This window comes from Amblyraja radiata, chromosome 6 (genome assembly GCF_010909765.2).
Source record: "Amblyraja radiata isolate CabotCenter1 chromosome 6, sAmbRad1.1.pri, whole genome shotgun sequence".
Lineage (NCBI taxonomy): Eukaryota > Metazoa > Chordata > Chondrichthyes > Rajiformes > Rajidae > Amblyraja > Amblyraja radiata.
Window position 1 is genome coordinate 27,648,458 of NC_045961.1, and position 27,839 is coordinate 27,676,296.

The 27,839-nt window shown below is 45.5% G+C and overlaps 1 protein-coding gene across 2 annotated transcripts in view; it reads left to right on the top strand.

Moving 5' to 3' along the window:
* The first annotated feature begins 3,716 nt into the window (after positions 1-3,716).
* The window catches only part of ccdc82 (coiled-coil domain containing 82), a 52,642-nt gene continuing 28,519 nt past the window's right edge, over positions 3,717-27,839 (top strand). The window contains exons 1-6 of one of the 2 annotated variants that reach the window (XM_033022372.1): positions 3,717-3,759; positions 8,649-9,211; positions 10,795-10,969; positions 17,815-17,907; positions 24,459-24,583; positions 27,344-27,516. In XM_033022372.1, the coding sequence (XP_032878263.1) occupies positions 8,654-9,211; positions 10,795-10,969; positions 17,815-17,907; positions 24,459-24,583; positions 27,344-27,516 (1,124 nt within the window). In that variant the 5' untranslated portion in view covers positions 3,717-3,759; positions 8,649-8,653. The remainder of the gene's footprint in view (positions 3,760-8,648; positions 9,212-10,794; positions 10,970-17,814; positions 17,908-24,458; positions 24,584-27,343; positions 27,517-27,839) is intronic. The other variant, XM_033022373.1, reaches the window with a different exon arrangement.

Here is a 27,839-nt window from a genome sequence, read left to right on the forward strand (position 1 = left end):
GTAGTTTAAATATTTGACTGCGTAACTTGCATGTGCAGTGCCAATTCCATGTACACAATTGACCACAGTGGTTTGCATCTAATATCTGCTGATAAACTATGGTGGCTCAGTGGTTAAGTTACTGCGATAGATAAAGGTTTGAACTATTGACTAAAGGGCATGAATTTGAATAATATCAAAGCTGATAATTCAAATTCAATTCATTAAGTTCAGTTGGGTGACCAAAACAATGTATTCTTGGTATTGTTGAGCCACTGTTTTTGTTAAATTCTGGTTCACTAGCATCTTTCAGAGAGGCCAGCACTTGCAAAGATTTGTCTGTCTCCACCACAAATGCTTCCAAGATTAACTTTTCCAATCCCCACCTCTTTTTTCCATGTGCTTTAACTGGATGCACGCTCTGTCCCCTTACTCCTTTCCACTGACATCTATATTCCTTCCTCAGACTTCACATACCATGCCTCTTCTATACTGGCCTCCTTAACTCGCAATATATGTATTTTCATTTCTGGCCTTCGTCCAACCATCTACCAATCCAAACACCCCCTCACTTGTATCCATCCATCATTTGCCTGCCATTGTTCTGCCCCACCACTCTTTCAGCTTTTTTCTACCCCTCCTCCACGACAATCAGTCTGATGGAGGATCGCAACCCTAAACGTTGAATGGGAAAAGATAGGTTAGCCATGATTGAATGACGGAGGGGTAGACTTCTGCTCCTATGACTTATGAACTCATAAAACCTCACCTATCAATGTTCTCTAGAAATGCAGCCTGGCCCAGAGTTACTCCAGCACTTTGCGTCTTTTGCTACAGCCCGCCTACTCCACCCTGCCCCAGGTAGCAGCCCCCATGGCTTTACCTTGCACTTAACGTAATTCCCTAATCCTGTATCTGTATACTGCAAGTGGCTCGATTGTATATCTTTCCACTGGCTGGTTAGCAGGCAACAAAAGCCTTTCATTGTACCTCGGTACACATGACAATAAATTAAAACCACAGTCTGCTCTCACCATCCTGCCCCTGGGACCACCGCCCACGGCCTGCCCTTGCTATCCTGCCGGAGGGAGCAGTTGGTGCAGCGCCCAAGGCCTGTTCTGTACACCCTGCCCAGGGTAGAGCAGGTGCAGAGGCCATGGCCTGCTCTCGCCACCCTGCCTCTTGCACTCAACAGTATTCCCCTATCCTGAAGATAGACACAAAATGCTAGTAATTCAGTGGGACAGGCAGCATCTCGGGAGAGAAGGAATGGGTGATGTTTCGGGTCCAGACAATTCTTCAGATAAAACCTGAAACGTCACCTATTTGTTCTGTCCAGAGATGCTGCCTGTCCCGCTGAGTTACTGCAACATTTGTGTCTATCTTTGGTGTAAACCAGCATCTGCAGTTCCTTCCTGCACATTCCCTTATCCTGTATCTGTACACTGTGGATGGCTGGATTGTAATCATGTACTGTCTTTCTGCTGTCTGGTCAACTGAAACCACTACCTGCTCACACCTCCCTACCCCTGGGAGCATGACCCAAGGCCTCCCTGCCACAGAGAGCCGCCGGTACATCACCCACGGCCCACTCTCACCACCCTGCCCTGGGGAGCAGCACCAACGGCTTTACCTTGCACTAAACATTATTCCCTTATCCTGTATCTGTACACTGAATCGTTTAATCTTTCCGCTGACTGGCTGCACTCAACAAAAGCTTTTCACCGTACCTCGGTACACGAGACAATAAACTAAAACTGAAACCACAGCTTGCTCTCGTCACTGTCCCAGGAGCAGCACCCACAGCTTGCTCTCATCACCCTACCCCAGGAGCAGCACCCATAGCTTACTCTCATCACGCTGCCCCAGGAGCAGCACCCATAGCTTACTCTCAGCACCCTGCCCCAGGAGCAACACCCACAGCATGCTCTCAGCACCCTGCCCTAGGAGCAGCACCCAGCCCCAGGAGCAGCACCCATAGCTTACTCTCAGCACCCTGCCTGCCCCAGGAGCAGTACCCCCAGCTTGCTCTCAGCACCCTGCCCCAGGAGCAGCACCCATAGCTTACTCTCAGCACCCTGCCTGCCCCAGGAGCAACAACCACAGCTTGCTCTCAGCATCCTGCCCCAGGAGCAGCACCCATAGCTTACTCTCAGCACCCTGCCTGCCCCAGGAGCAGCACTCCCAGCTTGCTCTCAGCACCCTGCCCCAGGAGCAGCACCCATAGCTTACTCTCAGCACCCTGCCTGCCCCAGGAGCAACAACCACAGCTTGCTCTCAGCATCCTGCCCCAGGAGCAGCACCCATAGCTTACTCTCAGCACCCTGCCTGCCCCAGGAGCAGCACTCCCAGCTTGCTCTCAGCACCCTGCCCCAGGAGCAACACCCACAGCTTGCTCTCAGCACCCTGCCCCAAGAGCAGCACCCACAGCTTGCTCTCATCACCCTGCCCCAGGAGCAGCACCCATAGCTTACTCTCATCACCCTGCCCCAGGAGCAGCACCCATAGCTTACTCTCAGCACCCTGCCCCAGGAGCAACACCCACAGCTTGCTCTCAGCACCCTGCCCCAGGAGCAACACCCATAGCTTACTCTCAGCACCCTGCCTGCCCCAGGAGCAACACCCACAGCTTGCTCTCAGCACCCTGCCCCAGGAGCAGCACCCATAGCTTACTCTCAGCACCCTGCCTGCCTCAGGAGCAACACCCACAGCTTGCTCTCAGCACCCTGCCCCAGGAGCAGCACCCATAGCTTACTCTCAGCACCCTGCCTGCCCCAGGAGCAGCACCCAGCCCCAGGAGCAGCACCCATAGCTTACTCTCAGCACCCTGCCCCAGGAGCAACACCCATAGCTTACTCTCAGCACCCTGCCTGCCCCAGGAGCAACACCCACAGCTTGCTCTCAGCACCCTGCCCCAGGAGCAGCACCCATAGCTTACTCTCAGCACCCTGCCTGCCCCAGGAGCAGCACCCATAGCTTACTCTCAGCACCCTGCCTGCCCCAGGAGCAGCACCCATAGCTTACTCTCAGCACCCTGCCTGCCCCAGGAGCAGCACTCCCAGCTTGCTCTCAGCACCCTGCCCCAGGAGCAGCACCCATAGCTTACTCTCAGCACCCTGCCCCAGGAGCAGCACCCATAGCTTACTCTCAGCACCCTGCCTGCCCCAGGAGCAGCACCCATAGCTTACTCTCAGCACCCTGCCTGCCCCAGGAGCAACACCCACAGCTTCCTCTCAGCATCCTGCCCCAGGAAGCATCACCCACAGCTTGCTCTCAGCATCCTGCCCCAGGAAGCATCACCCATGGCTTTAACTTGTACTATCTGTACACGGTGAATCATGCATAGTCTAGCCGCTGTGTGGTTATTAGCACGCAACAAATGTTTTTCACTGTAACTGGCCACAGAACTCAACTGAAACTGAAACTACGGCTTGTTCTCCACAACCTGCCCCTGGGAGCAACAGCAACAGCAACAGTAACAGCCTCCCTGTCCCGGGGTGTAGTCGGTGCAGAGGCCTAGGCCTAGGCCCGCTCTCACCTCCCTGTCCCGGGCAGCAACGCCCACGGCGGCTTCACTTCATTTCACCGCCTCTGACTTCAAATTCAAAGTGGGCGTCAAGTTGTGATGATGACGGGCAGCGGCTCAGTGTTGACCCGGCGCTGAGAGCGGCGGCGGGAAAGAAGGAAGGAAGGAAGTCCTGGCCAAAGATCGCTCCTCTATGATCTTTGGTCCTGGCCCAGCGACCCCGAACAACAGCCGTCAGTCCGTCCGTCAGCCCGGTGAGTTCAGGCTGTTCCCGCCAACCAACAACTCAGCTTCTTAACTTTACTCAGTGACTGTCAGTGATCCCCCTCCCCTCCCGTAACACCGACCAGTTGCGTTATGCTCACCCCCGCCAACAACATCCACCTCATGAAGAGGAAAGGGATTGAGCAGAGTCAGAGTGCATCTATTAAAAAGGGAAATCACTTCCAACCAATCTATTTTTCTTTCGAGAATATTATCAATGCAGTTTACTCCTCGTCCTTATGTGCAACCTGTTGCCAATTTAGTTTAATCCCTCTTGCACCACACCAGGTGGATATTAGTCTGTAAGTAGCAATGTTACAAAATTTTGAGATTTAAAAAAATCAAGTCTGCAATTTATCCCACCAGATAATGCATAAAAAGAAGTTTAATTTGACACCTAATTCACTTTCATATCTTCAGTATTAAAAAAGTTATGGCCATTTTCATACTCGGAAATTAGCATCTTCCCTATTGCTTTTCCATTGACTTAACTCAAAAGCTGTGATCGAGGACAGTCAAAAAGCCTATAACTTTCTTAAAAATCAAGAGAACTGAATGACATTTTCATTTATTATAGATTGAAGCATTCTGAAACAAATATAAAACATCTTACTTGGATGACCTGAAATTAAAGCATATAATTAGTTAATTACCTAATTGTAGTTAATTACAAAATTGACCTTTGTGACGGAAAGAGTAATAAATACCCAGACTGCCGTGAAAATTCAAAAATGTGATATTCTCAAGATCAGAACTTTAATATTATTGTATTATGTGCTGTCAGTCCGTAACAGATAGGTAAATAAATTACAATTTCTAGCAATAGACCAAGTCTTTATGGAGAAGATCAGTTGCTAGCTGGTACATTGGCATATCATAATCTGTAGCATCATCATACTCCTCAGATTGTAACCAATAAGCATCTCTGTACACCTTGTTTTTCCTCAACTTTTCTATTTTAGCATTGTAAACTACGTTTTTGCTCATCAAACCACGAATTACATGCCTTTCTGCCCACTCCCATTAAGAATGTCCTGTAGATTCCATTTCTTAAGAAAATGATATATTTTTTAAATAGCCTAAGTATTCAAATAACAAACTAATCCCATTCACACAGGAATTCACAATATAACATGATTTTTAAATCTCTCTGTCATGAATTTATGTGCCCGATGGAAGGAATTTAATGTTTAATTCCCATAAATTAATCTAGAAACATCCACTCAATATAATTAAAATTATTATTTTTTTGCACAATACATGGGACTAAAACTGATATGTAGTATAAAAATATTGACTATGGATAGACAATAACACAAAATATAGACGATTTAGATGCTCTTATGACATGATTGTCCAAAAAAAAAGAGCATTTAAATAATCTTGCAAGTGGGTGTTTCTGGAACGTGATCAATTCAATTCAATTCAATTCAACTTTATTGTCATTGCACAAATACGAGTACAGGTACAACGAAATGCAGTTTAGCGTCTGGTCATAGTGCAAGATAGTAGAAATAAAAATACTGGTTAACAATGTGTGGACTGTGGATGAATTAAGCTGGTACATAGGCAGATAAATGTACACAAATGGGAGAGTCTAAAGATAGCTAGCGACGGGACTGTGAGTTCAGCAGTGTAATCGTGTTATTGAAAAAACTGTTCCTCAGCCTGCTTGTGCGAGACCTGAGGCTCCTGTACCGCCTCCCTGATGGGAGGAGGGCAAATAGTCCATGGTTAGGGTGAGAGGGGTCCTTGATGATTTTCCCGGCCCGTCTCAGACACCGTTTGCGGTGGAGGGCATCCATGGCAGGGAGCGGGGCACCGATGATGTGCTGAGCGGTTTGCACCACCCGTTGCAGTGCCTTCCTGTCAGCTGTGGTACAGCTGCTGTACCATACCGTGAAGCAGGTGGTCAGGATGCTTTTGATGGTACAGCGGTAGAAGTTGGACAGGATCTGGGGGGCAGGTGAGCTTTCTTAAGCCTCCTCAGAAAGTAAAGGCGCTGCTGCGCCTTTTTGATCAGTTTGGTGGTATTGAGGGACCAGGACAGATCCTCTAAGATGTGTACCCCGAGGAATTTGTAGTTGGAGACGCGCTCCACCTCAGTCCCGTTTATGTGGATGGGGGTATTTCTGCCACCTCTGGTCTTCCTGAAGTCAACAATGATTTCCTTCATCTTCTTAGAGTTGAGGACGAGGTTATTATTGGTACACCAGGCTGCCAGGTTCTGGACCTCCTCCCTATAGGCTGATTCGTTGTTGTCCCTGATCAGTCCTACCACCGTGGTGACGTCGGCAAATTTTATGATGGCGTTGGAGCCATACTTAGGGACGCAGTCATGGGTGAAGAGGGAGTAGAAGAAAGGGCTGAGCACACAGCCCTGTGGCACGCCGGTGTGTTCAGTGTTAGAGTGGAGGAGGTGAGGTTGTTGATCCTAACAGACTGTGGTCTGTTGGTGAGGAAATCCAGTGTCTAATTGCAGAGGGAGGTGGTGATGCCAAGTCCAGAACTATACTAAATCCAGAATATTGTCTCCTCTGGAAGGACAGGAGACATGTTGATGGAACCTGGGGAGTACAGTTTTAAGGTTGGAGTGGTTAAAATCACCCGCAACAATAAAAGCCCCCTCTGGGTGTGCAGTTAGTTGTTTGCTGATAGCAGCTTGCAGCTCTTCCATTGCTAGTCTGGCATTAGCGTCCGGAGGTACATAAACTGCAGTGATAACAATCAATGTAAATTCTCTGGGCAGATAGAAGGGCCTGCACTTTATCATCAGGTATTCCAGGTCAGCAGAGCAGTGACTACCAATTCTAACAACGTCCGTACACCATGAATTGTTCACATAAATGCACATCCCGCCGCCCTTGGTCTTACCGGAGTCCTCCGCTGTTCTGTCGGCCCTGAAGACAGTGCGCCCATCCAACTCGATGGCGTTGTCCGGGATGTTGTCGTTAAGCCATGTTTCGGTAAAGACCATGGCGTTGCAGTTAGCGATCCGTTTATGTGAGGTGATCTGCAGCTGTAGTTCATCGATTTTATTCACCAGGGACCGAACATTGGCGAGGAAAATGCTTGGCAGAGCTGGCTGGTGAGGGTTTAGCTTTAGCCTAGCCCGATAGCCTCCCCACTTCCCACGTCTTTGTTTGCGGTCTCTGTGCCGCCTCCGGGCACTTCCTGTCGGAGGAGCTGGCACACTAGACCGCGGTGTCCTGGTGATCTCCGGCGGTAGTTGGAAGTTGCTTGGTGTACTGGTTGTATAGAGAAGACCGAGATCCAGTAGTTCTTGACGGCCATAAGAAGTCTTCGCTCGACTGTTCCGAGCGAAAACTACGGTAATTATTAACCAGAAAATAACTAACTTGCAAAAACTGTGGAGACGCAGAGCCTCGCGTTGTGCACGCGACGCCATCTTGGATCCCATTGGAACGATTGGAACGTTGCATTTGGTGTGAATTTGAACCCCATATCGGCAGGAAAAACGCACGTAAATTTTCGCAACGTAAAATTTGATTAAAGCCATCCCAAGAAACAAGTTTATATGTAAAATAAACGACTTACATTTTGTTTTGTCCCGTTCATGCAATCCGTCACATTGTAGGCGTTGAGGGCGTTAGAAGTCGCGTTTTATTTTAATGTAATTATTAAATTGTCTTGCGTTTAATTAAAAAAATCGGGAACAGAAGTCCAATCGATTTTTCTTCAGCAGCTGGCAGCCCAAGGAAATCCCTCTCCGATAAGCAGTATGAAAACGGCATTTTAATCCCGCCCCACCCCCCTCAAAGGCGCCAAAGTCGCGCACACGGCCAGTGGCAGAACTGCAGCGCCGCTGAAGGTAAGTTTTGTAACATCGCTACTGTAAGGACATTGGTTCCAGTCCTGAGGAGATATTTACCTATCCCATTCAAATAGGTGTCTTATGCACTAAAACCAGTCCTAACACCGCAGTAATCGGAAGTCAACCCTTCCGCAACATGCTTCAAACCTCAATTATTATCCTAATTCCCCCCTCCTTGGCATAAAGCACTCTGAGTAATCTAGATATTACAGACTTGACTGGGAGGGAGGGAGGGAGGGGTGGTGGTGTACTTTTATCTTCTTTACATCCTTACATGTGGAATGCATTGACATTTTGGCCTATTAAACCATAGAATAAATGTTAAATATCGTAACAAAGTTACCTCTTTTAGGCATCCTGTTCTAGAATGTTTTGAAGCTATTGGTGACTTCTGATGTTGATGGAAGTTTTGTTTATTGTCATGTGTACCGAGGTACAGTGAAAAGCTTTTGTGTGCCAACCAGTCAGTAGAAAGGCAATACATGGAAGGTCTGACATCTATCTTCTAATTCTTGTCAAGAGGTAGGTATATACCTAGGTTGTCCCAGGTGAAAGGCCCATTACAGGAAATTTAGGTGCAAGGGATTCAGGTGCCTGTTGCTGGATTGGAGAAGCACACTACAGGTGTAATCTTTCCACCCTGAATGGAAATGAGCAGGAAAATCAACCTAGCAAATTCAAATTGTTTTTTTTATATGAGGGTAGTACATAAAATTCTAAAAAGAGGTAATCACAGAGGCTAAATAAAAATTTGGATCAATTATTATCGCGTTTGTGGAAGTCTTCACAAATTCATCATTGGCTAACTTCTAATCAATTTTCCCACTCTTGTTCCATCCATACAATTCTAATTTCAAGTTTTTTGTATTGAACTTATTGACCATGCGAGATAATAAAAAATATAGTGTTTTTTTTAATTTCCCATCGAATCAAGAGCATTGTCTATAATAATCCATAATTATCCATAATAATAGATATATATTTTATTGTACTGGTTCTAATAGATTGATAATTTAATGCCTTTCCTCTGTTATGTTCAATCAGATACAATGGCCGCTACAATCAGTAAGTACAGAACAAGAGCAAGAACAAACACATCTGAAGGTTTTTCTAAATCACGTATTGACCGAAAGCGCACACGGATGGATTCAGTTTCTCAGATGTATGATGCAGACGAGGATGAAGAGTCTTCAAGTGAAAAGAGTGAGAATGAAGAGTCAATGAGTAGTACCTCTGAGGATGAGGAAGAGCAAAACCCACTCAACAAAGCAACAGATAGTTCAGATGAAGAACCGGTTATTCAAAAGAAGCGTTTACGTTTTGATCCATTCATCGAGAGTGAGAGCAGCTCAGATAGTGAGATTTGCAGCAAGCCAATAAGGAAGATAAAATGCAATTCGCGCCATATTTGTGTACAGGATGAAGAAGAAGGAAGCGGTGAGGAAACAACTACGAACACTAATCTGCATGTAAAAATTGAAGAGGGCCCTCAGTTAGAGAAAGAACTAACAATTGCTCGAAAAAGGAAACGGCAATTGGAGCTTAAGCGTTTATCACAGAGGAGAAGAACCCAAATCTCAACTCGCAGTAGCTTTCAGTTAATTGAGGTTAGTTTCTTTCAATAATTAATTATTCAGATAATTCTGATCAATTTTTTTTATTCCCCATCATTTCCAAATATTTCATTCATCCACATAAATTTCATGCCGAGATTGTTCACACTCTTGAATTTCTGTTCAAAGTCAGGTTTTCCTTCAGACCTCATATCTTCACATATTACCAAAAATGTATAACACCAACTTCACAAGTATTTACCAAAACAAAATGTGTAAATAGGCTAAACCATCGTCTTCAGTAACTATTTTGCACAGAGTACACTTGGAACCTGAAGAAGGGTCTCGACTCGAAACGTCACCTATTCTTTCGCTCCATGGATGCTGCCTCACCCGCTGAGTTTCTCCAGCACTTTTGTCTACCTTTGATTTTTCTGGCATCTGCAGTTCTTTCTTAAACACTTGGAGTTCAGATACATTGTCATTTTTTTCTGGAAGAGACTGCCTGGTTGGCTCTATGAACACCATAAAAGGGTTGGATTGTTCTGCACTCAATCCAAAGGCCAAACCTGCCTACGGTGGTAACCACCTCGTTAACTAAGCTGTCAACAGCGGGTTAAATTGACCCGTCAATGGTTCCATGGCCTTAAGGGATGTAAGATGAAGCTCTGACCAAGAGTCTCCTATTGACAGCATTTCATTGAACTGTTTCTAAATATGTTTGATCATCATTACCAATAGATTTAAATTAAATTAAATATTTAATACATTTCAAAAAAGAAACATTTGTAATTAAAATACTTCACAGTATTAGAAGTTAGTTGAGATAAACTACGGTAATGAACATTTTTACTTGGTTTCTTTCGAATGAATGGGGTTGCATTTCTTAAATCAGCCATCCCTGGCATAAAGCTGAGAAGCCAGATAAAAGGTAGACCCAGCACTTATATCTATTAAATTTGGGCACTTCCACTGAACTCAGTGTTATTATTAGATCTTGGTGCAGAGCTGTAATGGCATTTTTTTCTTGTCATGTTCTTTCTGGAAAAGCCCACTTTTGGTTGGGGTACATTCCACCCACTACATATCCATTTTGTCAATCTGCAGCCAGGTACTATCATTCAAGGCAATGCTCAATCAAAAGTTAAAGTCAATTCTATTCATCACATGCACATCACATGCAGTGAAATGAATTTGCCAGCAACGATACACTTAAAAAAGAACACACAATACACAATAAAATTTAACACAAACATCCACCACAGCATTCTTCACTGGTAGAAGGCAACAAAGTTCAGCCAGTCTTCCTCCTTTGTTCACCCATGGTTGGGGCCATAGACCCTCTGTAGTTACCATTTACTCAATTTACTATGAGGCACAGCAATGTTGTCAACCTCAATCCAAAAAGATAAATCCTATGGATGGTTTATTGGCAATTAAAGCCATTCTTCAGTCCTTACAAAAGACCATCGCTGAGCTGGACTGTAAAGATAGATGAACAAATTGTGTTCTGCTTAAATTGTTTTAGCATCAGATGGATATTTTTCATTCCATTGGTATTACATATTGTTATAGCCCCATCTGACATTGTAGCCCCATCTGACAAGATATGACATTAATCTGTATCTGTTTCTCAGAATTCAGATGAAGAGTCTGAGGCAACATCTTTCTCCCAGGAGGAAAATAGCTCAGGAACCGAATGGGAAAATGACAGTTTAAAAGACTTCATTGTATCTGATGAAGAGGATCTGTATACAACATCAAACCACAGCGAATTATCACCATCTTTCCTGGCAAAACATCTTCCAAACTGTAAGTATTAATACGCTTTTAGATTGAAATTGTCTCTAGTAATCAAGCATAATTGGGATGCAGGAGGCAACTATTAACTAAAATTAACAGGTGCAAATGTAAATTTGAGTTTTTACCTCTATAACGATTAGAATTTTGGAAAATAAAATTAAATGAATAGTTCCACCCTCGATACTATTTTTTAAATGTTACTTTATGTAAAATTTATTTCATTAAAAGATTTGAGTAATCTGTTTTGCAGGAGACGACTTTAAAAAAAAAAAAAAAAATACAATTTTTTTAAATGGCGCGGCCCTGTCCAGTCGCCGTTGTGGCAGCTCCGCGAAAATTGTGTGTGTTTTTAACTTTTATGTTCCTTTTTAACATTTCTAAGTTCTAACTCCCTAGTACTAACAAAGTATGACAAGGAAACCCTCTTAAATCTAAACTCCAGGGCAAACGGAGACTTTTTAAACTCTGTACCTACTGATCCAGCATGGCCAGCAGAGATCAGCAGAAGCTGTTGCAGCAACAATGGGAGCTCGGCTGCAAGGAAAACCCGGAGAAAACATCGAGGGAAGCGGGGGGGGATTCGGAATAGGCTGAGAGCCCAAGCCTTTCGTCCCCCTCTGCCCAGCATTCTTCTGGCGAATGTCCAGTCCCTGGAAAACAAGCTGGATGACCTCAGGGCGAGGAACAGATTCCAGCGGGACATAAGGGACTGCAACATCCTCTGCCTGACTGAAACATGGCTGACCTCGCTGATTCCGGATCAGGTAATCTGCCCAACCGAGTCCTTCACTGTCCACCGTGCTGACAGAACAGAAGCATCTGGGAAATCCAAGGGTGGAGGAGTCTGCTTCATGACCAATAACAACTGGTGCAACCCTGGAAATATCAAGATGCTTTCCCGTTCCTGCTCGCCGGACCTGGAGCACCTGACGATCTCATGCCGCCCATTCTACCTTCCCCGGGAGTTCGGCGCAGTGCTCGTCACAGCCGTCTACATTCCACCGCAGGTGGACACCGATTTGGCACTATCGGCCCTACACGATGTGCTATGTCGACATCAAAACAAGTACCCGGATGCGGCTATGGTGGTGGCTGGAGATTTTAATAAATCAAATCTCAAGAAGGTCATGCCGAACTTCTACCAACACATCACGTGTGCCACCAGGGGGGAGAGAACTTTGGACCACTGCTACACGCCGTTCAGGAAAGGCTACAAGGCCGTTTCACTCCCTCCCCTAGGAAAATCTGACCACGCTGCCATTTTCCTGTTGCCGGAGTATAAACAGAGGATAGTTCGGGAAGCGGTAGAGACGAGGGACGTAAAGCGGTGGTCCGACCAGTCAGAGACCATGCTGCAAGATGCACTGAGCGATGTCGACTGGAATATGTTCGAAGCAAGTTCCAGTGACGTCAGTGAGTTCGCGGAAGCAGTCACGGACTTAATCGCAACAGTAACCGACAACATCGTCCCCACGGTAAGGGTAAGCACCTTTCCGAACCAAAAACCCTGGGTAGACAGGTCTGTTCGTGTGGCCTTGAATGCTCGCACCGCTGCCTACAACTCGGGCCTGGCATCAGGAAACATGGACGTCTACAAGGCAGAGTCCTACCGACTGCGAAGGGCGGTGAAGGACGCAAAGAGGAGGTACAGAGACAAGATGGAGTTACAGATGGAGCAGCAGGACACCAGAAGCCTGTGGCAGAGGCTACGGATTGTAACCAACTACCGGAGCACCCCTCCCTCATCCGCAATGCCGGCACCTCCCTAGCTGATGACCTGAACTCCTTTTACGCTCGTTTCGAGAGGGGCAACACCACCCCAGGTCTGCCGACTATCGACAATACCGCCAGCGGGCTGGCTACCGAAGCTGAAGGGAGGAATGTGCACACTCGCTGTCCGAGCACGACGTGAGGAGGGCTCTGACACGGGTGAACACGAGGAAAGCTGCAGGCCCCGATGGCATCTCGGGGCGAGTACTCAAGTCCTGTGCTACGCAGCTAGCTCCGGTGCTCGCTACATTATTCAACCTCTCCCTGGACAAGTCCGTGGTCCCTGCCTGCTTCAAAAAATCCATCATTGTACCGGTACCAAAAAATGCCTCCCCAGCCTGTCTGAATGACTACCGTCCGGTGGCCCTTACCTCGGTAGTCATGAAATGCTTTGAGAGGCTGGTGAAGAAACACATAATAATATATAATAATATATCTTTTATTGTCATTGCACGTCAGTGCAACGAGATTTAGTGTGCAGCTCCACTGATGTCCAGGAAAGGTAAATAAATACAATACATAAATAAACAAGCTGGATTGATTGACGTGACCATCTGAGGGAGACTGTCCAAAGGGGGTGGGTGGGGGGGCACTCATTAGGGCCGGTTCAGAGCCGCTATAGCTCTTGGGATGAAACTGTTCCTGAGTCTGGAGGTTCGGGCGTAGAAGGCCTTGTAACGTCTGCCGGAGGGAAGTAGTTGAAACAGACCGTGGCAGGGGTGTGATGAGTCCTTATGGATGCTGAGGGCCTTCCTGAGGCACCGCGTGTGGTAGATGCCCTCCAAGGCTGGTAGCTCTGTCCCGATGATCCTCTGCGCTCTGTTGACGACGCGCTGAAGAGCTCTCCTCTCCGCCTCCGTGCAGCTGAGATACCACACAGAGATGCCATACGTTAGTATGCTCTCTGTGGTGCAGCGGTAGAACGTTGTCAGCAGCTGTTGGGGCAGACCAGTCTTTTTTAATGTCCTCAGGAAGAACAGTCGTTGCTGTGCCTTCTTGACCAGCACGGCGGTGTTTGTGGACCATGTGAGGTCTTCTGAAATGTGAGTGCCCAGAAACTTAAAGCTGGACACTCTCTCCACACTTTCCCCATAAATGGAGATTGGGTCGTATTCTCCAGAATGGGACCTCCTGAAGTCAATGATCAGCTCCTTGGTCTTGGAGGTGTTTAGTGCCAAGTTGTTATTGGCGCACCAGTCCGCCAGGTTCTGCACCTCCGCTCTGTATTTTGTTTCATCACCGTTGGTGATCAGCCCAATCACTGTTGTGTCGTCTGCAAACTTCACGATGGTGTTGGTGTCGAATGCAGGGACACAGTCGTGAGTGAAGAGGGAATAGAGCATGGGGCTTAGTACACAACCCTGTGGTGTGCCGGTGCTCAGGGTGATGGTGGAGGACAGGTGCGGGCCCAGTCTCACTGCCTGCGGTCGCTCCGTGAGAAAGTTCAGGATCCAAGCGCATATAGGTGAGCTGAGGCCTAGCTGGTGAAGTTTGGTGGTGAGCTTGGTGGGGATGACCGTATTGAATGCAGAGCTATAGTCAATGAAGAGCATCCTCACATACGTGCCCTGTCTGTCCAGGTGAGTCAGGACAGTGTGAAGGGCCAGAGAGATGGCATCCTCTGTCGATCTATTTGCCCTGTATGCAAATTGATGGGAGTCCAGTGAGGCAGGGATGCTGGATTTAATATGGGAGAGGACCAGCCTTTCGAAGCACTTCATGGGGATTGGAGTCAGGGCAACCGGCCGGTAGTCGTTGAGGTTGGTGATTTTGGACTTTTTCGGCACCGGCACTATGGTGGCTGTTTTCAGGCACTTGGGGACCGTTGCCAGAGATAGAGAGAGATTGAAGATTCTCGTGAATACCTCCGCCAGCTGACCAGCACAGTCCTTTAATACTCTTCCCTGTACACCATCCGGGCCTGCAGCCTTGCGTGGATTGATCCTACGCAGAGCGCACTGTACCTCCTGAATGCTCAGTGTTAAGGCCTGTCCCTCCGCTATGGCCGGGGTTATTTCACACCTGGTGGTGTTGCCAGTATCGAACCGGGCAAAGAAGGTGTTTAGTTCGTTGGCCAGTGTGATATCACCGTGGGGGCAGGCGGGGCTGCTCTTGTAGTCAGTGATGTCCCTGACACCCTGCCACATGCTTCTGGTGTCCGCGGTATTGAAGTGGTCTTCCACCCTTTGCCTGTGGATGACTTTGGCCTTTTTTATGCCTCTGTTCAGGTTCGCCCTGGCCGCACTGTAAGCAGAAGTGTCCCTGGATTTAAAGGCGTTGTTGCGTGGATGTGTACTCCTCCAAGTCTGCCTCTGTGCCACTGGTAGCCTGTTGTGCAAACAGGTCCCAGTCGGTGCGATCAAAGCAGTCCTGGAGTTGTAGGGTTGCGTCCTCGGGCCATATTTTGACCGTCCTTATTGCAGGTTTGGTCTTGCGGATGAGGGGTCTGTATGCAGGCAGTAGAAACAGTGAGAGGTGATCGGATTGTCCCAGGGGAGAGCTCTGTATGCGTCCTTGATGTTGGTGTACACTTTATCCAACGTGTTTGAGCCCCTGGTAGGGCACTGCACATGCTGGTGGAATTTGCGGAGTGTGGCACGCAGGTCGACCTGGTTAAAGTCCCCTGCAACAATGAAGGCACCGTCGGGGTGAGCATCCTGCTGCTTACTGATGGCCGAGTGCAGCTGTGCTAGTGCTAGCTGGACATCTGGACAGTGTCCATCTGGACATCTGCGCCTTCCTCCCTCGGAACATGGATCCGTTGCAGTTCGCATACTGTCTGAACAGATCCACGGACAATGCGGTCTCCCAGGTCTTGCACACCGCTCTCTCCCATCTGGACAGCCAGAAGGGGGGCTACGTGAGGATGCTGTTCATAGACTACAGTTCAGCCTTCAACACGATAGTCCCCACCAGACTGGCCGGGAAGCTAATGGAATTGTGGCTCAACACCTCCCTGTGTGCCTGGGTCCTGGACTTTCTCACCGCCAGGCCCCAGGTAGTCAAGATGGGAGGGAATACATCGAAGTCCCTCACCCTGAGCACAGGATCGCCCCAGGGTTGCGTCCTCAGCCCCCTATTATACTCCCTGTACACACATGACTGTGTGGCTAGGTTCAGCTCCAACTCAATAATTAAGTTTGCTGATGACACTGTGGTGGTGGGCCTGATCTCAGACAACGACGAGAAGGCCTACCGGGAGGAGGTGGCTGATCTAGCACTCTGGTGCCAGGATAACAGCCTCCTCTTGAACATCAAAAAAACGAAGGAGCTGATCATGGACTTTAGGAGGGCACATCATCCGAAGACGTACACACCATTGAGGATAAATGGGGATCCTGTGGATAGGGTGAACTGTTTTAAATATCTGGGAGTCCACATCTCCGAGGATATGACATGGGCATCACACACCTCAGCACTCGTGAGTAAGGCAAGGCAGCGCCTTTACCACCTCAGGCAATTGAGGAAATTCAGAGTGTCTCCGAGGATCCTCCAGTGCTTCTACGCAGCGGCGGTGGAAAGCATCTTGTCCGGGAATATTACCATCTGGTTTGGGAATTGCTCTGCCAAGGACAAGAAGGCTCTGCAGAGAGTACTGCGTTCGGCCGAACACACAATGGGAACTTCACTTGCCCCCCTGCAGGAACTATACATCAGGAGGTGCAACTCCAGAGCCAACAATATCATGAGAGACCCCTTCCACCCCTGCAACGGACTGTTCCAGCTGCTACGGTCAGGCAAACGCCTCTGTTGCCATGCGGTGAGAACGGAGAGGTTGAGAAGGAGTTTCTTCCCAGAGGCCATTCGGACTGTAAACGCCTATCTCACCAGGGACTAACTCTACTGAACGTTTTTCCTTCCATTATTTATTATGTAAAAGAATATGTGTGTTTATGATTGTGGTTATAGTTTGTTTGGTTGTTTGGTTGTTTATCTTTTTGCACAAAAGTCCGCGAGCATTGCCACTTTCATTTCACTGCACATCTCGTATGTGTATGTGACAAATAAACTTGACTTGACTTGACTTTAGGCAAGGTGTAGAACAAATTCATTTGTTGTACTTGCAAACAAATTGTTTTAAAAAGTAGTTCACCTGATCCCATGTTAAAAATGCTATTTAAAAATATAACCTCTTGTTGCAAAGTCAATTAAATTATCTAAATCTTCCTGCAAAATCCCTCATTTTACTTTTCTGTTTTTCAGGTTATTCTTTACTCTCATTTTCTCTCATGAGCTCTCATCTTAAGAATTTAAGTGTCTATTTGTCATGTTCACTGGATATGAGCCAGAACAATGAAATGATTACTTGCTGCAACTTTATCAGCACATTAGATGCAACAACACCATAATAAATATGCAATAAATGATCAGTTATTCTAAATGTGGAGCTTTTGTGTTTGCATTGGAATTGCAATGTTGTGACAGGTGCACAAAGAAATTCCACGTAGAAATACTGGCATTTGTGTTCAAAAAGATCCAGTTGAAAGATATCAGTTTGTCTTCCATTCTCCTGGGCCCCACCATTACAAATCTGTTACTATGCATCAACACATTTAGTGAGTTCCCTAGTCTTTGTAACCACCATCCCTAATGCACCAAATACTGAAGAGAGAATCCAGCACTCACCTCTCCATCCATCTCTTCTACGCATTTCCTGCAATTCTTGACTTTGCAAGCTGTGTAACATTTGCGGATACCGAGATAACATTCTGTTCTATCCCAGAACTAACCCAATACTTTTTTATCCTGGTCCTAAATCCAGACTCGTGATTTACGATATTGTGCCTGGAGTATCTGATTGCAAAGTTTGAATGCTTGCCATTATCATTACTCACAGGAATCCATGCATGCTGTACCTCTATTCAAACTCTTAAACTCTTCTTGAATCTCTGGGGCCTTTTGCAAAACTACTCGAATCGGTATCCAGGGATTACACAGGTCAAGAGATTTTTCCAGTGTTCTTACATTAATCCATCTACTTAGCCTAATAATGTTCTTCCTAGTCTACTTGAAATCTGTCGGCACTAAAGTAAGGTTAGAAAATACAGAACAATGTAAATATATCTTTCTATTTATATTTGCAGTTCTCATCCGTGACCTCCACTCACATTTCCAAAGCGTTGTTAAAGCTTTGTTGATCAATGCATTTGATGTCGCTTTCCTTAAATCCTTATATGGTGAGTATAGCTATATAATGAAAAGAGGAAGTGCCTCAATATTTCAATGGATAACAGAGCTGTGTAGTATGGTAAGACAACAAATTTGGGCCAACTTATGCTCGCCCTCATTTTTAGAAAGTATGTAATCATTCTTCCTTGTTTTACTCACTTCCACTGTTGCACTGAAGTCGACAGGTGTATTGACATGGCGGGGTGTTTGCTCTCTTTATGCAATACTGTGAACAAAAAGAGCAAATAAATATATGGAGTCTTAATCCTATGTTTTAAATTCAAAACAATTTGAATTATGTGTAGACACAATAAACTGCAGATGCTGGAATCTTGAGCAAAAAAACAAAAGACTGGAGGAACTCAGATTGAAGAAGTGTCCTAACCTGAAAAGTTGTCTCTCCATTCCTTTTACAGATGCTACCTGACCTGCTGAGTTCCTCTAGCCTTTTATTTTTTACTCTTGCATTCTGTGTTATCCATCCATCCGTCCGTCCGTCCGTCCGTCCGTCCGTCCGTCCATCCATCCATCCATCCGTCCATCTGCTCTTGACTGGTTTTGGCCATCTGTGCTGCGATTTCCGAGAGAACGCCGCCACCTACGGCCGTCATTTTTGGCCACCTTGCTCAGAGCCCCCCTCCGCCGCATGTGTGCCGAGGATTTTTCCCGTCGATTAAAAATGACAGAGATATTAATGTTTTTACAAAATTCCCCATTCTCTCTGCTGCCCCCGCTGGCGGCAGGGGGGAGAGACTATAAAACCAGGAAGTGGTGTGCCACACAGTCTCTTCAAGATGGAGGAAGGCAGAGGGTCACGTTTCTCTGAGCTGTGAATAACACTGAACACATGTCTACTCAAATGTAAGTGCCCTTAGTGGTTCTAAAATGCTTGCAGAATGTGTCTATTGGTTCTAAAGCTTGCAAAAAAATGTCTATTGGTTCTAAAGCTTGCAAAAAAAAGTCTATTGGTTCAAAAGCTTGCAAAATGTGTCTCTATTGGTTCTAAAGCTTGCAAAAAGTGTCTGTATTCTAAAGCTTGCAAAAGGTGTCTACTGGTTCTAAAGCTTGCAAAAAAATGACTATTGGTTCTAAAGCTTGCAAAAAAATGTATATTGGCTCTCAAGCTTGCAAAAAAAATGTCTATTGGTTCTCAAGCTTGCAAAAAAAATGTCTATTGGTTCTAAAGCTTGCAAAAAAAATGTCTATTGGTTCTCAAGCTTGCAAAAAAAATGTCTATTGGTTCTCAAGCTTGCAAAAAAATGTCTATTGGTTCTAAAGCTTGCAAAAAATGTCTATTGGTTCTAAAGCTTGCAAAAAAAATGTCTATTGGTTCTAAAATGGTTCATACTAGCGCTCCAGAAAGCGCCCCCCCTCCCCTCCCCTCCTCTGGTCGGCTTGGCTTGGGTGTGTCTTGAAATTGAAAGGCACTACTTACTGCAAATGGTGGCATGAAGTTGAAAGGCACTACTTACTGCAAATGGTGGCTTGGGAGCTTTGGCTTGAAGTTGAAAGGCACTATTACTGCAAATGGTGGCATGAAGTTGAAAGGCACTACTTACTGCAAATGGTGGCATGATGTTGAAAGGCACTACTTACTGCAAATGGTGGATTGGTTGCTTTGGCTTGAAGTTGAAAGGCACTATTTACTGCAAATGGTGGCTTGGGAGCTTTGACGAAGTTGAAACGCACTACTTCCTGCAAATGATGGCGTGGGTGTGGCTTGAAGTTGAAAGGCACTACTTACTGCAAATGGTGGCATGAAGTTGAAAGGCACTACTTACTGCAAATGGTGGCTTGTGTGCTTTGGCTTGCAGTTGAAAGGCAGTACTTACTGCAAATGGTGGCTTGGGTGCAATGGCTTGAAGTTGAAAGGCATTTCTTACTGCAAATGGTGGCATGAAGTTGAAAGGCACTACTTACGGCAAATGGTGGCATGAAGTTGAAATGCACTACTTACTGCAAATGGAGGCTTGGGAGCTTTGGCTTGAAGTTGAAAGGCACTATTACTGCGAATGGTGGCTTGGTTGCTTTGGCTTGAAGTTGAAAGGCACTACTTACTGCAAATGATGGCTTGGGTGTGGCTTGAAGTTGAAAGGCACTACTTACTGCAAATGATGGCTTAGGTGTGGCTTGGTTGTGGCTTGAGGTTGAAATGCACTACTTATTGCAAATGGTGGCATGAAGTTGAAAGGCCCTACTTACTGCAAATGGTGGCTTGGGTGCAATGGCTTGAAGTTGAAAGGCATTACTTACTGCAAATGGAGGCTTGGGAGCTTTGGCTTGAAGTTGAAAGGCACTACTTATTGCAAATGGTGGCATGAAGTTGAAAGGCACTACTTACTGCAAATGATGGCTTGGGTGTGGCTTGAAGTTGAAAGGCACCACTTACTGCAAATGGTGGCATGAAGTTGAAATGCACTACTTACTGCAAATGGTGGCTTGGGTGATTTGGCTTGAAGTTAAAAGGCACTACTGTAAATGCACTTACTTCCTGTTTGCACTGTATATTGATTTTAGATAAAACGCTACCACTTACGGCTGTGATTTTGGCCATCTTACTCAGTCCCCCTCCGCTGAGCAGGTGCAGAGAATTCTTCCCATCAATGAAAAATAAAAGTGTTATTAGTTTTTTTTTAAATGTTGAGAATCTCTCTCCTGTCAATCACTCCATGAAAGCCACGCCTTTTCCGGTGGGGGGGGAGGGGTTATAAAACCCGGAAATGTGGGTGTGGCTCAGTCTCTGCAAGATGGAGGAGGGAGAGGTCACGACTCGCTGTCTTTAGTGGCTTTGCACCTTACTTCAAATGGTATGAAACTGCACTTGAATTTGGTGGCCTTGCACCCTGCTAGAAGTGGTAAGGAACTGCACTTGAATTTGGTGGCCTTATACCCTGCTTGAAATAGAATTTCAAGGATTGGCCGTGAGTCAACTACCAGCCCACCAGCCTTGAGTGAGTGAGTTGCCAGCACAACAAGCTTGATTGAATGAGACGCCAGCCCAAGAATCCATTTGGCGCACAATTTGCATACTAGCCCTCTCGAAACCAGACCCTTCAGCCCACAACACCCATACTAGCGCTCCAGAAAGCCACCCCCCCCCCCCCCCCCCCCCCCAACTGGCCACCAATATTAGAATTGGTGGAGAGGTGGAATATTGCGTTGGATGACCAGCCCTCCTGTGTGATGCTGGGACCCAACAGAATGTTGCCTGGGTTTCAGCAACTAAGTTACAGAGAAAGGTTGAACAAGTTAGGGCTTTATTCTTTGGAGCGCAGAAGGTTAAGGGGGGACATGATAGAGGTCTTTAAAATGATGAGAGGGATAGACAGAGTTGACGTGGATAAGCTTTTCCCACTGAGAGTAGGGAAGCTTCAAACAAGGGGACATGACTTGAGAATTAAGGGACAGAAGTTTTGGGGTAACATGAGGGGGAACTTCTTTACTCAGAGAGTGGTGGCTGTGTGGAATGAGCTTCCAGTGAAGGTGGTGGAGGCAGGTTTGTTTTATCATTTAAAAATAAATTGATAGTTATATGGACGGGAAAGGAATGGAGGGTTATGGTCTGAGCGCAGGTATATGGGACTAGGGGAGAATACGTGTTCGGCACGGACTAGAATGATCGAGATGGCCTGTTTCCGTGCTGTAATTGTTATATGGTTATATGGGTCCCACTTAGTCTAGTTCTATATATAAATGAGTCGGAGAGAGGTTGCACAAGGCACAGTTAAGTCATCAAATATGATATCCTTGTCATCTGGTGGTGGCTTAATTGAACAGAAGATGTGATGAATAAATTAATAAAGATTCAGCAGTGCCTTATGTTAATTGTTGGCCAAATAACTGGTGTTGTTTGGTTGTCCTTATAGTTCCACCAAACCAACTTACAAATAATTGTAATGTAGAACATGCTAGGAACAGTTATGTTTTCAGGCAAAAGAGCAAGAGTTAACATTTCAAGTCACAAATAGCTGAATGTACTTATTTCAAGGACTTCTATCCGACTTGAAATGTGCTCCCACCTTTCTGTTATCATTAAGTTAAAGCACTGACATTCTTTGCCTGAACCATTATCGGGGTACTATCAGCACAAGAACTACACACGGATTGAGTAGCAGCTCTCATCATTATCTTATCAGAGGAACAAGGGATGGGTGATAAATGGGGCTCTGCTATCATCCAAGTCCTATGAATCTTTCTTTGAAAACGATCCACCGTGCCAATACATAGTGGTGGTGAAGTTCTCACTGATAGTCCATTAGCTCTATCCCATTTGGACATTAGGTTACTAGGATAATGGGAATTGAATAAGATGAATCCCAATTCCTAATGCAGGGCTCGAAATTAGCGGTTTCCCGGGTGCCATTGACCACCCAAAGTGCCGCCGGGCAACCTAAATGCCAAGTCATTTTGCCCGGCATGGCACTGCAGATACTGGTTTATACCGATAGACACAAAAAACGGAAGAAACTCAGCAGGTCAGGCAGCATCACTGGAGAATAGGAACGTGACGTTTCGTGTCGGCGGTGGCTGTATTGCGGGGCAAAGATACTAAGTGAGTGGCGACGAAGGGTCGGAGCGAATGACGGGCCCCGAACAGCGGCAGCAGCGGCTGTGATAACGGCTCCACCGCCTCCTCCCGCACCCCGCCCGCCCTGACAGTGCTTGCAAATCCGCCAACGGCGTTTTCAAAACAAACCCTCAGCACGCCGAGGCTGGGAGGAGGGAGGGAGGGGGAGGCCTCCTTCCGCCGTCTGAAGCAGCTGCACCAAAGATCCTATAGCTATAGCTATAGGATCTTTGAGCTGCACCGCTCGGCCCCCACCTGTCGGCTGGCAGAGGAGGGGAGGCGGTGGCGAGGAGATCCCAACTACCTCCCCCTTTGGCGGCGGCACTTGGCGTTGGACAGGGACGGCCAAGGCAGCGGGGCGCTGTTGTCCGAGTAGCGCTGACCTTCCTTTCTCCACACCTCCTCTGCCCCTTCCCCTCTCTCTCTCTCTCTTTTGTACACCCCGCTCCACCCTCCTTATCCTGAGACCCCTCCTCTCCATCCCGCACTGATCCCCATTCCTGCCTCTATTCAGTTCTCACTGACATCCCCTGTGCTCCCCTCCCCATCTACCCCCCCCCCCCAATCAATTCATCACCCTCCCACCTCGCATTGATTCTCCTGCCACCCCCCCATCCATCCTACACCGGTCCACCAATTCATCCTGTACTGACCCCCCTTCCCATCCATCCTGCACTTCTCCCCCCATTCATACTGCACTGATCCTCCCATTCATCCCATACTGACCCACCCTCCATTTACCCCACACCGATTCCCCCATCCATCCTGTAGTGATCTCCCCATTCATCTTTTACTGATCCTCCATTCATCCTGTACTGATCCCCTCATTCATCCTGTACTGATCCCCTCATTCATCCCGTATTGATCACCCATTCATCCTATACTGATCCCCTCATTCATACTGTAGTGATCCCCCATTCATCCCGTACTGATACTCCATTCATCCAGTACTGATCACCCCAGTGGCATGAACATTGCCTTCTCTAACTTCAAGTAACCCTTGCTTTCCCTCTCGCTCCATCCCCTCCCCTTTCCCAGTTCCCTGATCAGTCTGACTGTCTAAAACTACATTTTATCTCAGTTTGCTTTGTTGTTACCGTCTCCCAACCATCAATGATCTGTTCTACAATTTCCTTGATCTACATTCCCTTTGTCATGTTTTCACACCTTACACTTCCTTATATATACACTTCCTTATCGATGTACCCTCCACTGCCCTGACATCAGTCTGAAGAAGGGTCTCGACCCGAAACGTCACCGATTCCTTCTCTCAAGAGATGCTGCCTGTCCCGCTGTGTTACTCCAGCATTTTGTAACTATCTTAGGTATTTATAAACATCTGGCAACTTCATAATCATTATTACCAACACTAGTTTAATAATTCCAGATTTATTTAATGAGCTGAATATATTATTAATCGCTATGGTGGGATTTGAGCTAATGTCTTTGAATTAGGATGTGAGGTTTCAGGATTTCTAGTCCAGTAACTTAACTTCTGCTATACTCTAATGAGCCTGTCCCACTTATGCGACTTTTTCAGCGACTACTGCCACCCGTCATAGGTCGTTGCAGGTCGTCAAAATTTTTCAACATGTTGAAAATCCAGCGGCGACCAGAACAAGGTACGACTCTTTGGGCAACTACTCATGACCATATAGGCTTCACCCCGCGACATAGAAAATAGGTGCAGGAGGAGGCCATTCGGCCCTTTCGAGCCAGCACCACAACATGTCGCCTGTATGATCGTGAGCAGTCTCCTCAGTCGCCCAAAGAGTCGTAGCGTCTTTCTGGACGCCGCTGGATTTTCAACATGTTGAACATTTTCGGCGACCTGCAACGACCTATGACGGGTGCCGGCAGTCGCCGAAAAAGTCGCGTAAGTGGGACAGGTCCATCACTTTGATGGTTCGTCAACAACTAACTGCACATTTGCCTTGTTCCAAAATTTCATATTTTATCACTATTTTCTTCTCCTTATGTGGATTCCAACAGAAGGAAGCAGGGAGAAAAAATATGCAAAAGAAATGTTGAACTCTCTAAAGCATGTAGATGAACGCCATATTCAGATGCGTCTTACAAATTTAAGGACAACAAGTCGGTGGAGAGATCGCTACAAGGTGAGTTTTATGAATGTGATTCTGTTACTTATTTCTTATTGGAAGTGAGGTGAGGGCAAGATTCATCTTGAATGTGCTATCAAATTACCCATCTCAGACTGTCTTCCTGTTCAAACTGCTTACTGAAATAGTTTGCAGTTGGAACAGGAAGATAGTCAGATCATCACTAACTGCAGAAATTTGTGCTAATAAGCACGAGTCCTGAAATATTGTGAGGGCACAAGAGATTGTAGTTGCTTAAGTCTGGAATAGAAAACATGGCACTGAGTTCCTTCAGCAGTTTGTCTTTTGCTTGAAATATTGTGCCTATTGTTGCCTTACAGGGAACAGAGATAACGAGACACAAATAGAGTGCATTTCCCCTGTCCCAAATATAACATTTATCATCAGAATTTGTTGTATTCCCATTTTGCAGGTTCTAGTTCACCCTAGTCTTAACAAATTGACAGAACAAAGTGCCTTATTTATAAAACCTGGCCAGTTGATAGTGGTATTAGGACTATGAGGCAGCTTGACAGCAGCTAAATGATAATTCTGTCAAAGGAAAGTAGAAATATCATCAATAGCATTAGCGCGGTATTCTGTTGCTTAGCAACCCAGAGAGCATTGAAGTCTTCATTCAAAGGCTTTCAATTTAAATGCATGGTTCCAGGGTATCATTGAGAACATCATCAAGATAGGGTGCACCTGGTGGAGAATTGTGAATTCTACATTCTGTGTTGTTCTACAACTAATGACATATTTGTGTAGTGTTTATGTTGTTGAACTCTGAGAGTTATATTCTGGAACAGGTATTATTCAACATATTTAACATTTGAAAGAGAAAGTGAATTTAATATCGGATGGTCTGTGAAATCTGGACTAGAATGGCACCACCAAAGTCGTAAATGTGTCAGATTGATGGTTTCTTACTGCAGTGGGTGGATTTTGTTGAAAAGGTAGCTGCTTGTGAACAGCACACACAACTATTAGTGTGCAAATCCACCTGTGATTTGTGGAAAGAAGAGATATCATAAACATTGTGAATTGCTTCGAACTGCTGTTCTGTTAGCCTGCAAAAGCATCTGTACACTTCAAACTTATCATGAATTTATAATGCAGGCAAGTTAATAATATTATTCTCACACCAGAAAGCTGTTTAGCTATTAATTACACAAGTCCTCTGATACCCCTGTTGATAACCACTAATCAACATCTCCCTTAGCCTCGAAAGAGAATAATTAAAACTGCTGAAGATTCATTTCCTCATATTCTGAATTGCTGCTGATGATTGTTTAAATGTTAAAACTTGTTCTCATTGTTACAAACAATAGTTTTTTTTTCCTACTCTCTTTCGTATTGCACTGTGGGCTTTTTGCGTAAGTTTCTGTCAAGGGTTCAACCCGTGCAGCATTCTCATTCAGACATCTGCGACTATTGTTTTTAATGAGATGTCCAGTCTAAACTTAGAAAGTGTCTACCAAAGTAATGAATTCAAGATCAAATCAGAAACAGAAAACTGAATAAAGGGAATAAAGAGAGCATATTTAAAAATAGAAAAATAAATGAGACTGAGGATAATAGTAAAACCATTTTTTTTTTTTGACATTTCCAATGAAGGAGACTACACATTTGTACAAGCTGATTATCAGTGCCAGGCAGGTTGGCAATATTTGAGCTTTACCTGCTATTAAAAGTGCAGGTAGTCTGGAATGTTTATATGCTTATATTATTGAAGATTTCTTTCTTAGCGTTGAGGTAAGTACTACATACAATTCTTTATATTTGAATGGTGCAAAATGCAATTCAACTTTCGTGAGAGCAGAAAATCTCAGACAGTGAAGCTTAAGTTTCTGAATCTAGCTGCACATGTGCAATCATTGGACATTGCTATTCTATTTACACCTAAGTAATAGTGAATGTGAAAAATAGGCACAGTGCTGGAGTAACTCAGACAGCTTCCCAAAAAAACATGGATAGGTCAAAAGATGAGCATGGATAGGTCTGAAGAAGGGTCTCAACCCAAAATGTCGTCCATTCCTTCCATTCAGGGATGCTTCCTGTCCCATACAGTTTGGTAAAGGCTATTTGTTTTTACAGCCAAATCCAGCTGTTAGTGTAGGAAGCGATGATGTGAGCCTAACTGTTCGCTTAGGTTTTGAATGCTCTGATGCCTTGTTTATACAATTAACGATTTGAAACTCCTAACTAAAAGAATAAAAGTATTTAAGTGAATGTAATCAGGGGGAAGTCTGACCAGACTTGCTCCAAATTGTCCTACTGCATCGAACTTTCCTCCAAGTATACGCTTTCCTCACACATACTGTAAAACATGCAGGTCGTAGGTTAACTGGCCACTGTAAATTGTGTTGTAGCAGTTCATTGAGTGGATGAATGTGCCAAAAAAATGACTCGTGCAGAGTTAGAGTAAGTGGATGCTTTATGATCAGCAAGGTTGTGGTGAGTAAAGGACATGGTTCTGTACTGTATGATTGTGATTCCGTGACCCTAAATTCTGGCTTTTATTTCTTATTCATATGTCTTACATAAACAGAATAATTTCTTTATTCAGAGTATGAGTTTCAATTTGATGAGAACAATTCTGAAAACAGCAGCTTCATCAACCAGTATGTGAAATAATCTAATAGACACTGAACTCATCCATGTTTCTTGCCGTTTTCTCATTCTGATTTATTTTTGGTTAATATAATGTTGGAATGGACCCTGATCTCTTTGAAATAATTGCTTAAATATCTTAGTACTTTTATGCTATTTTTACAGGAACGTGTGGATTGTTATCCTGATCTTTGTGTGAAAGGGCATCAACCAATCGAAACCTCTTGTCAAGCCTGTGAGCTGAAACGCACCTGTAGGTTCACAGTTATCCTGTCGGGGCAGCTGTATGACTCCAAGAGCTTGGAACAAGACAGCTTCATGTCGAATGACAAGCAGGTAAAGCAAAGTAAACCAGAATACAGACACAAAAAGCTGGAGTAACTCAGTGGGACAGGCAGCATCTCTGGAGAGAAGGAATGGTTCACACTAATGGGTCAAACCAGAATACAGGGCCCAGGCTTTCTCAGGGTTGGAGTGAGAGGAGGAGGCGGCATTTGATAATGCACACAGGGATTAGGAACACATGACTGAATCGAACAAAAGTGTTGAATAAATCTACGTTCAATCACCTTCATCAGCCACAAAGCAAAACATTTTCTGGGTAATTTTGGCTTTATGTAACAGGCCAGAACACACAATGACATATCAGCGATCGACACGA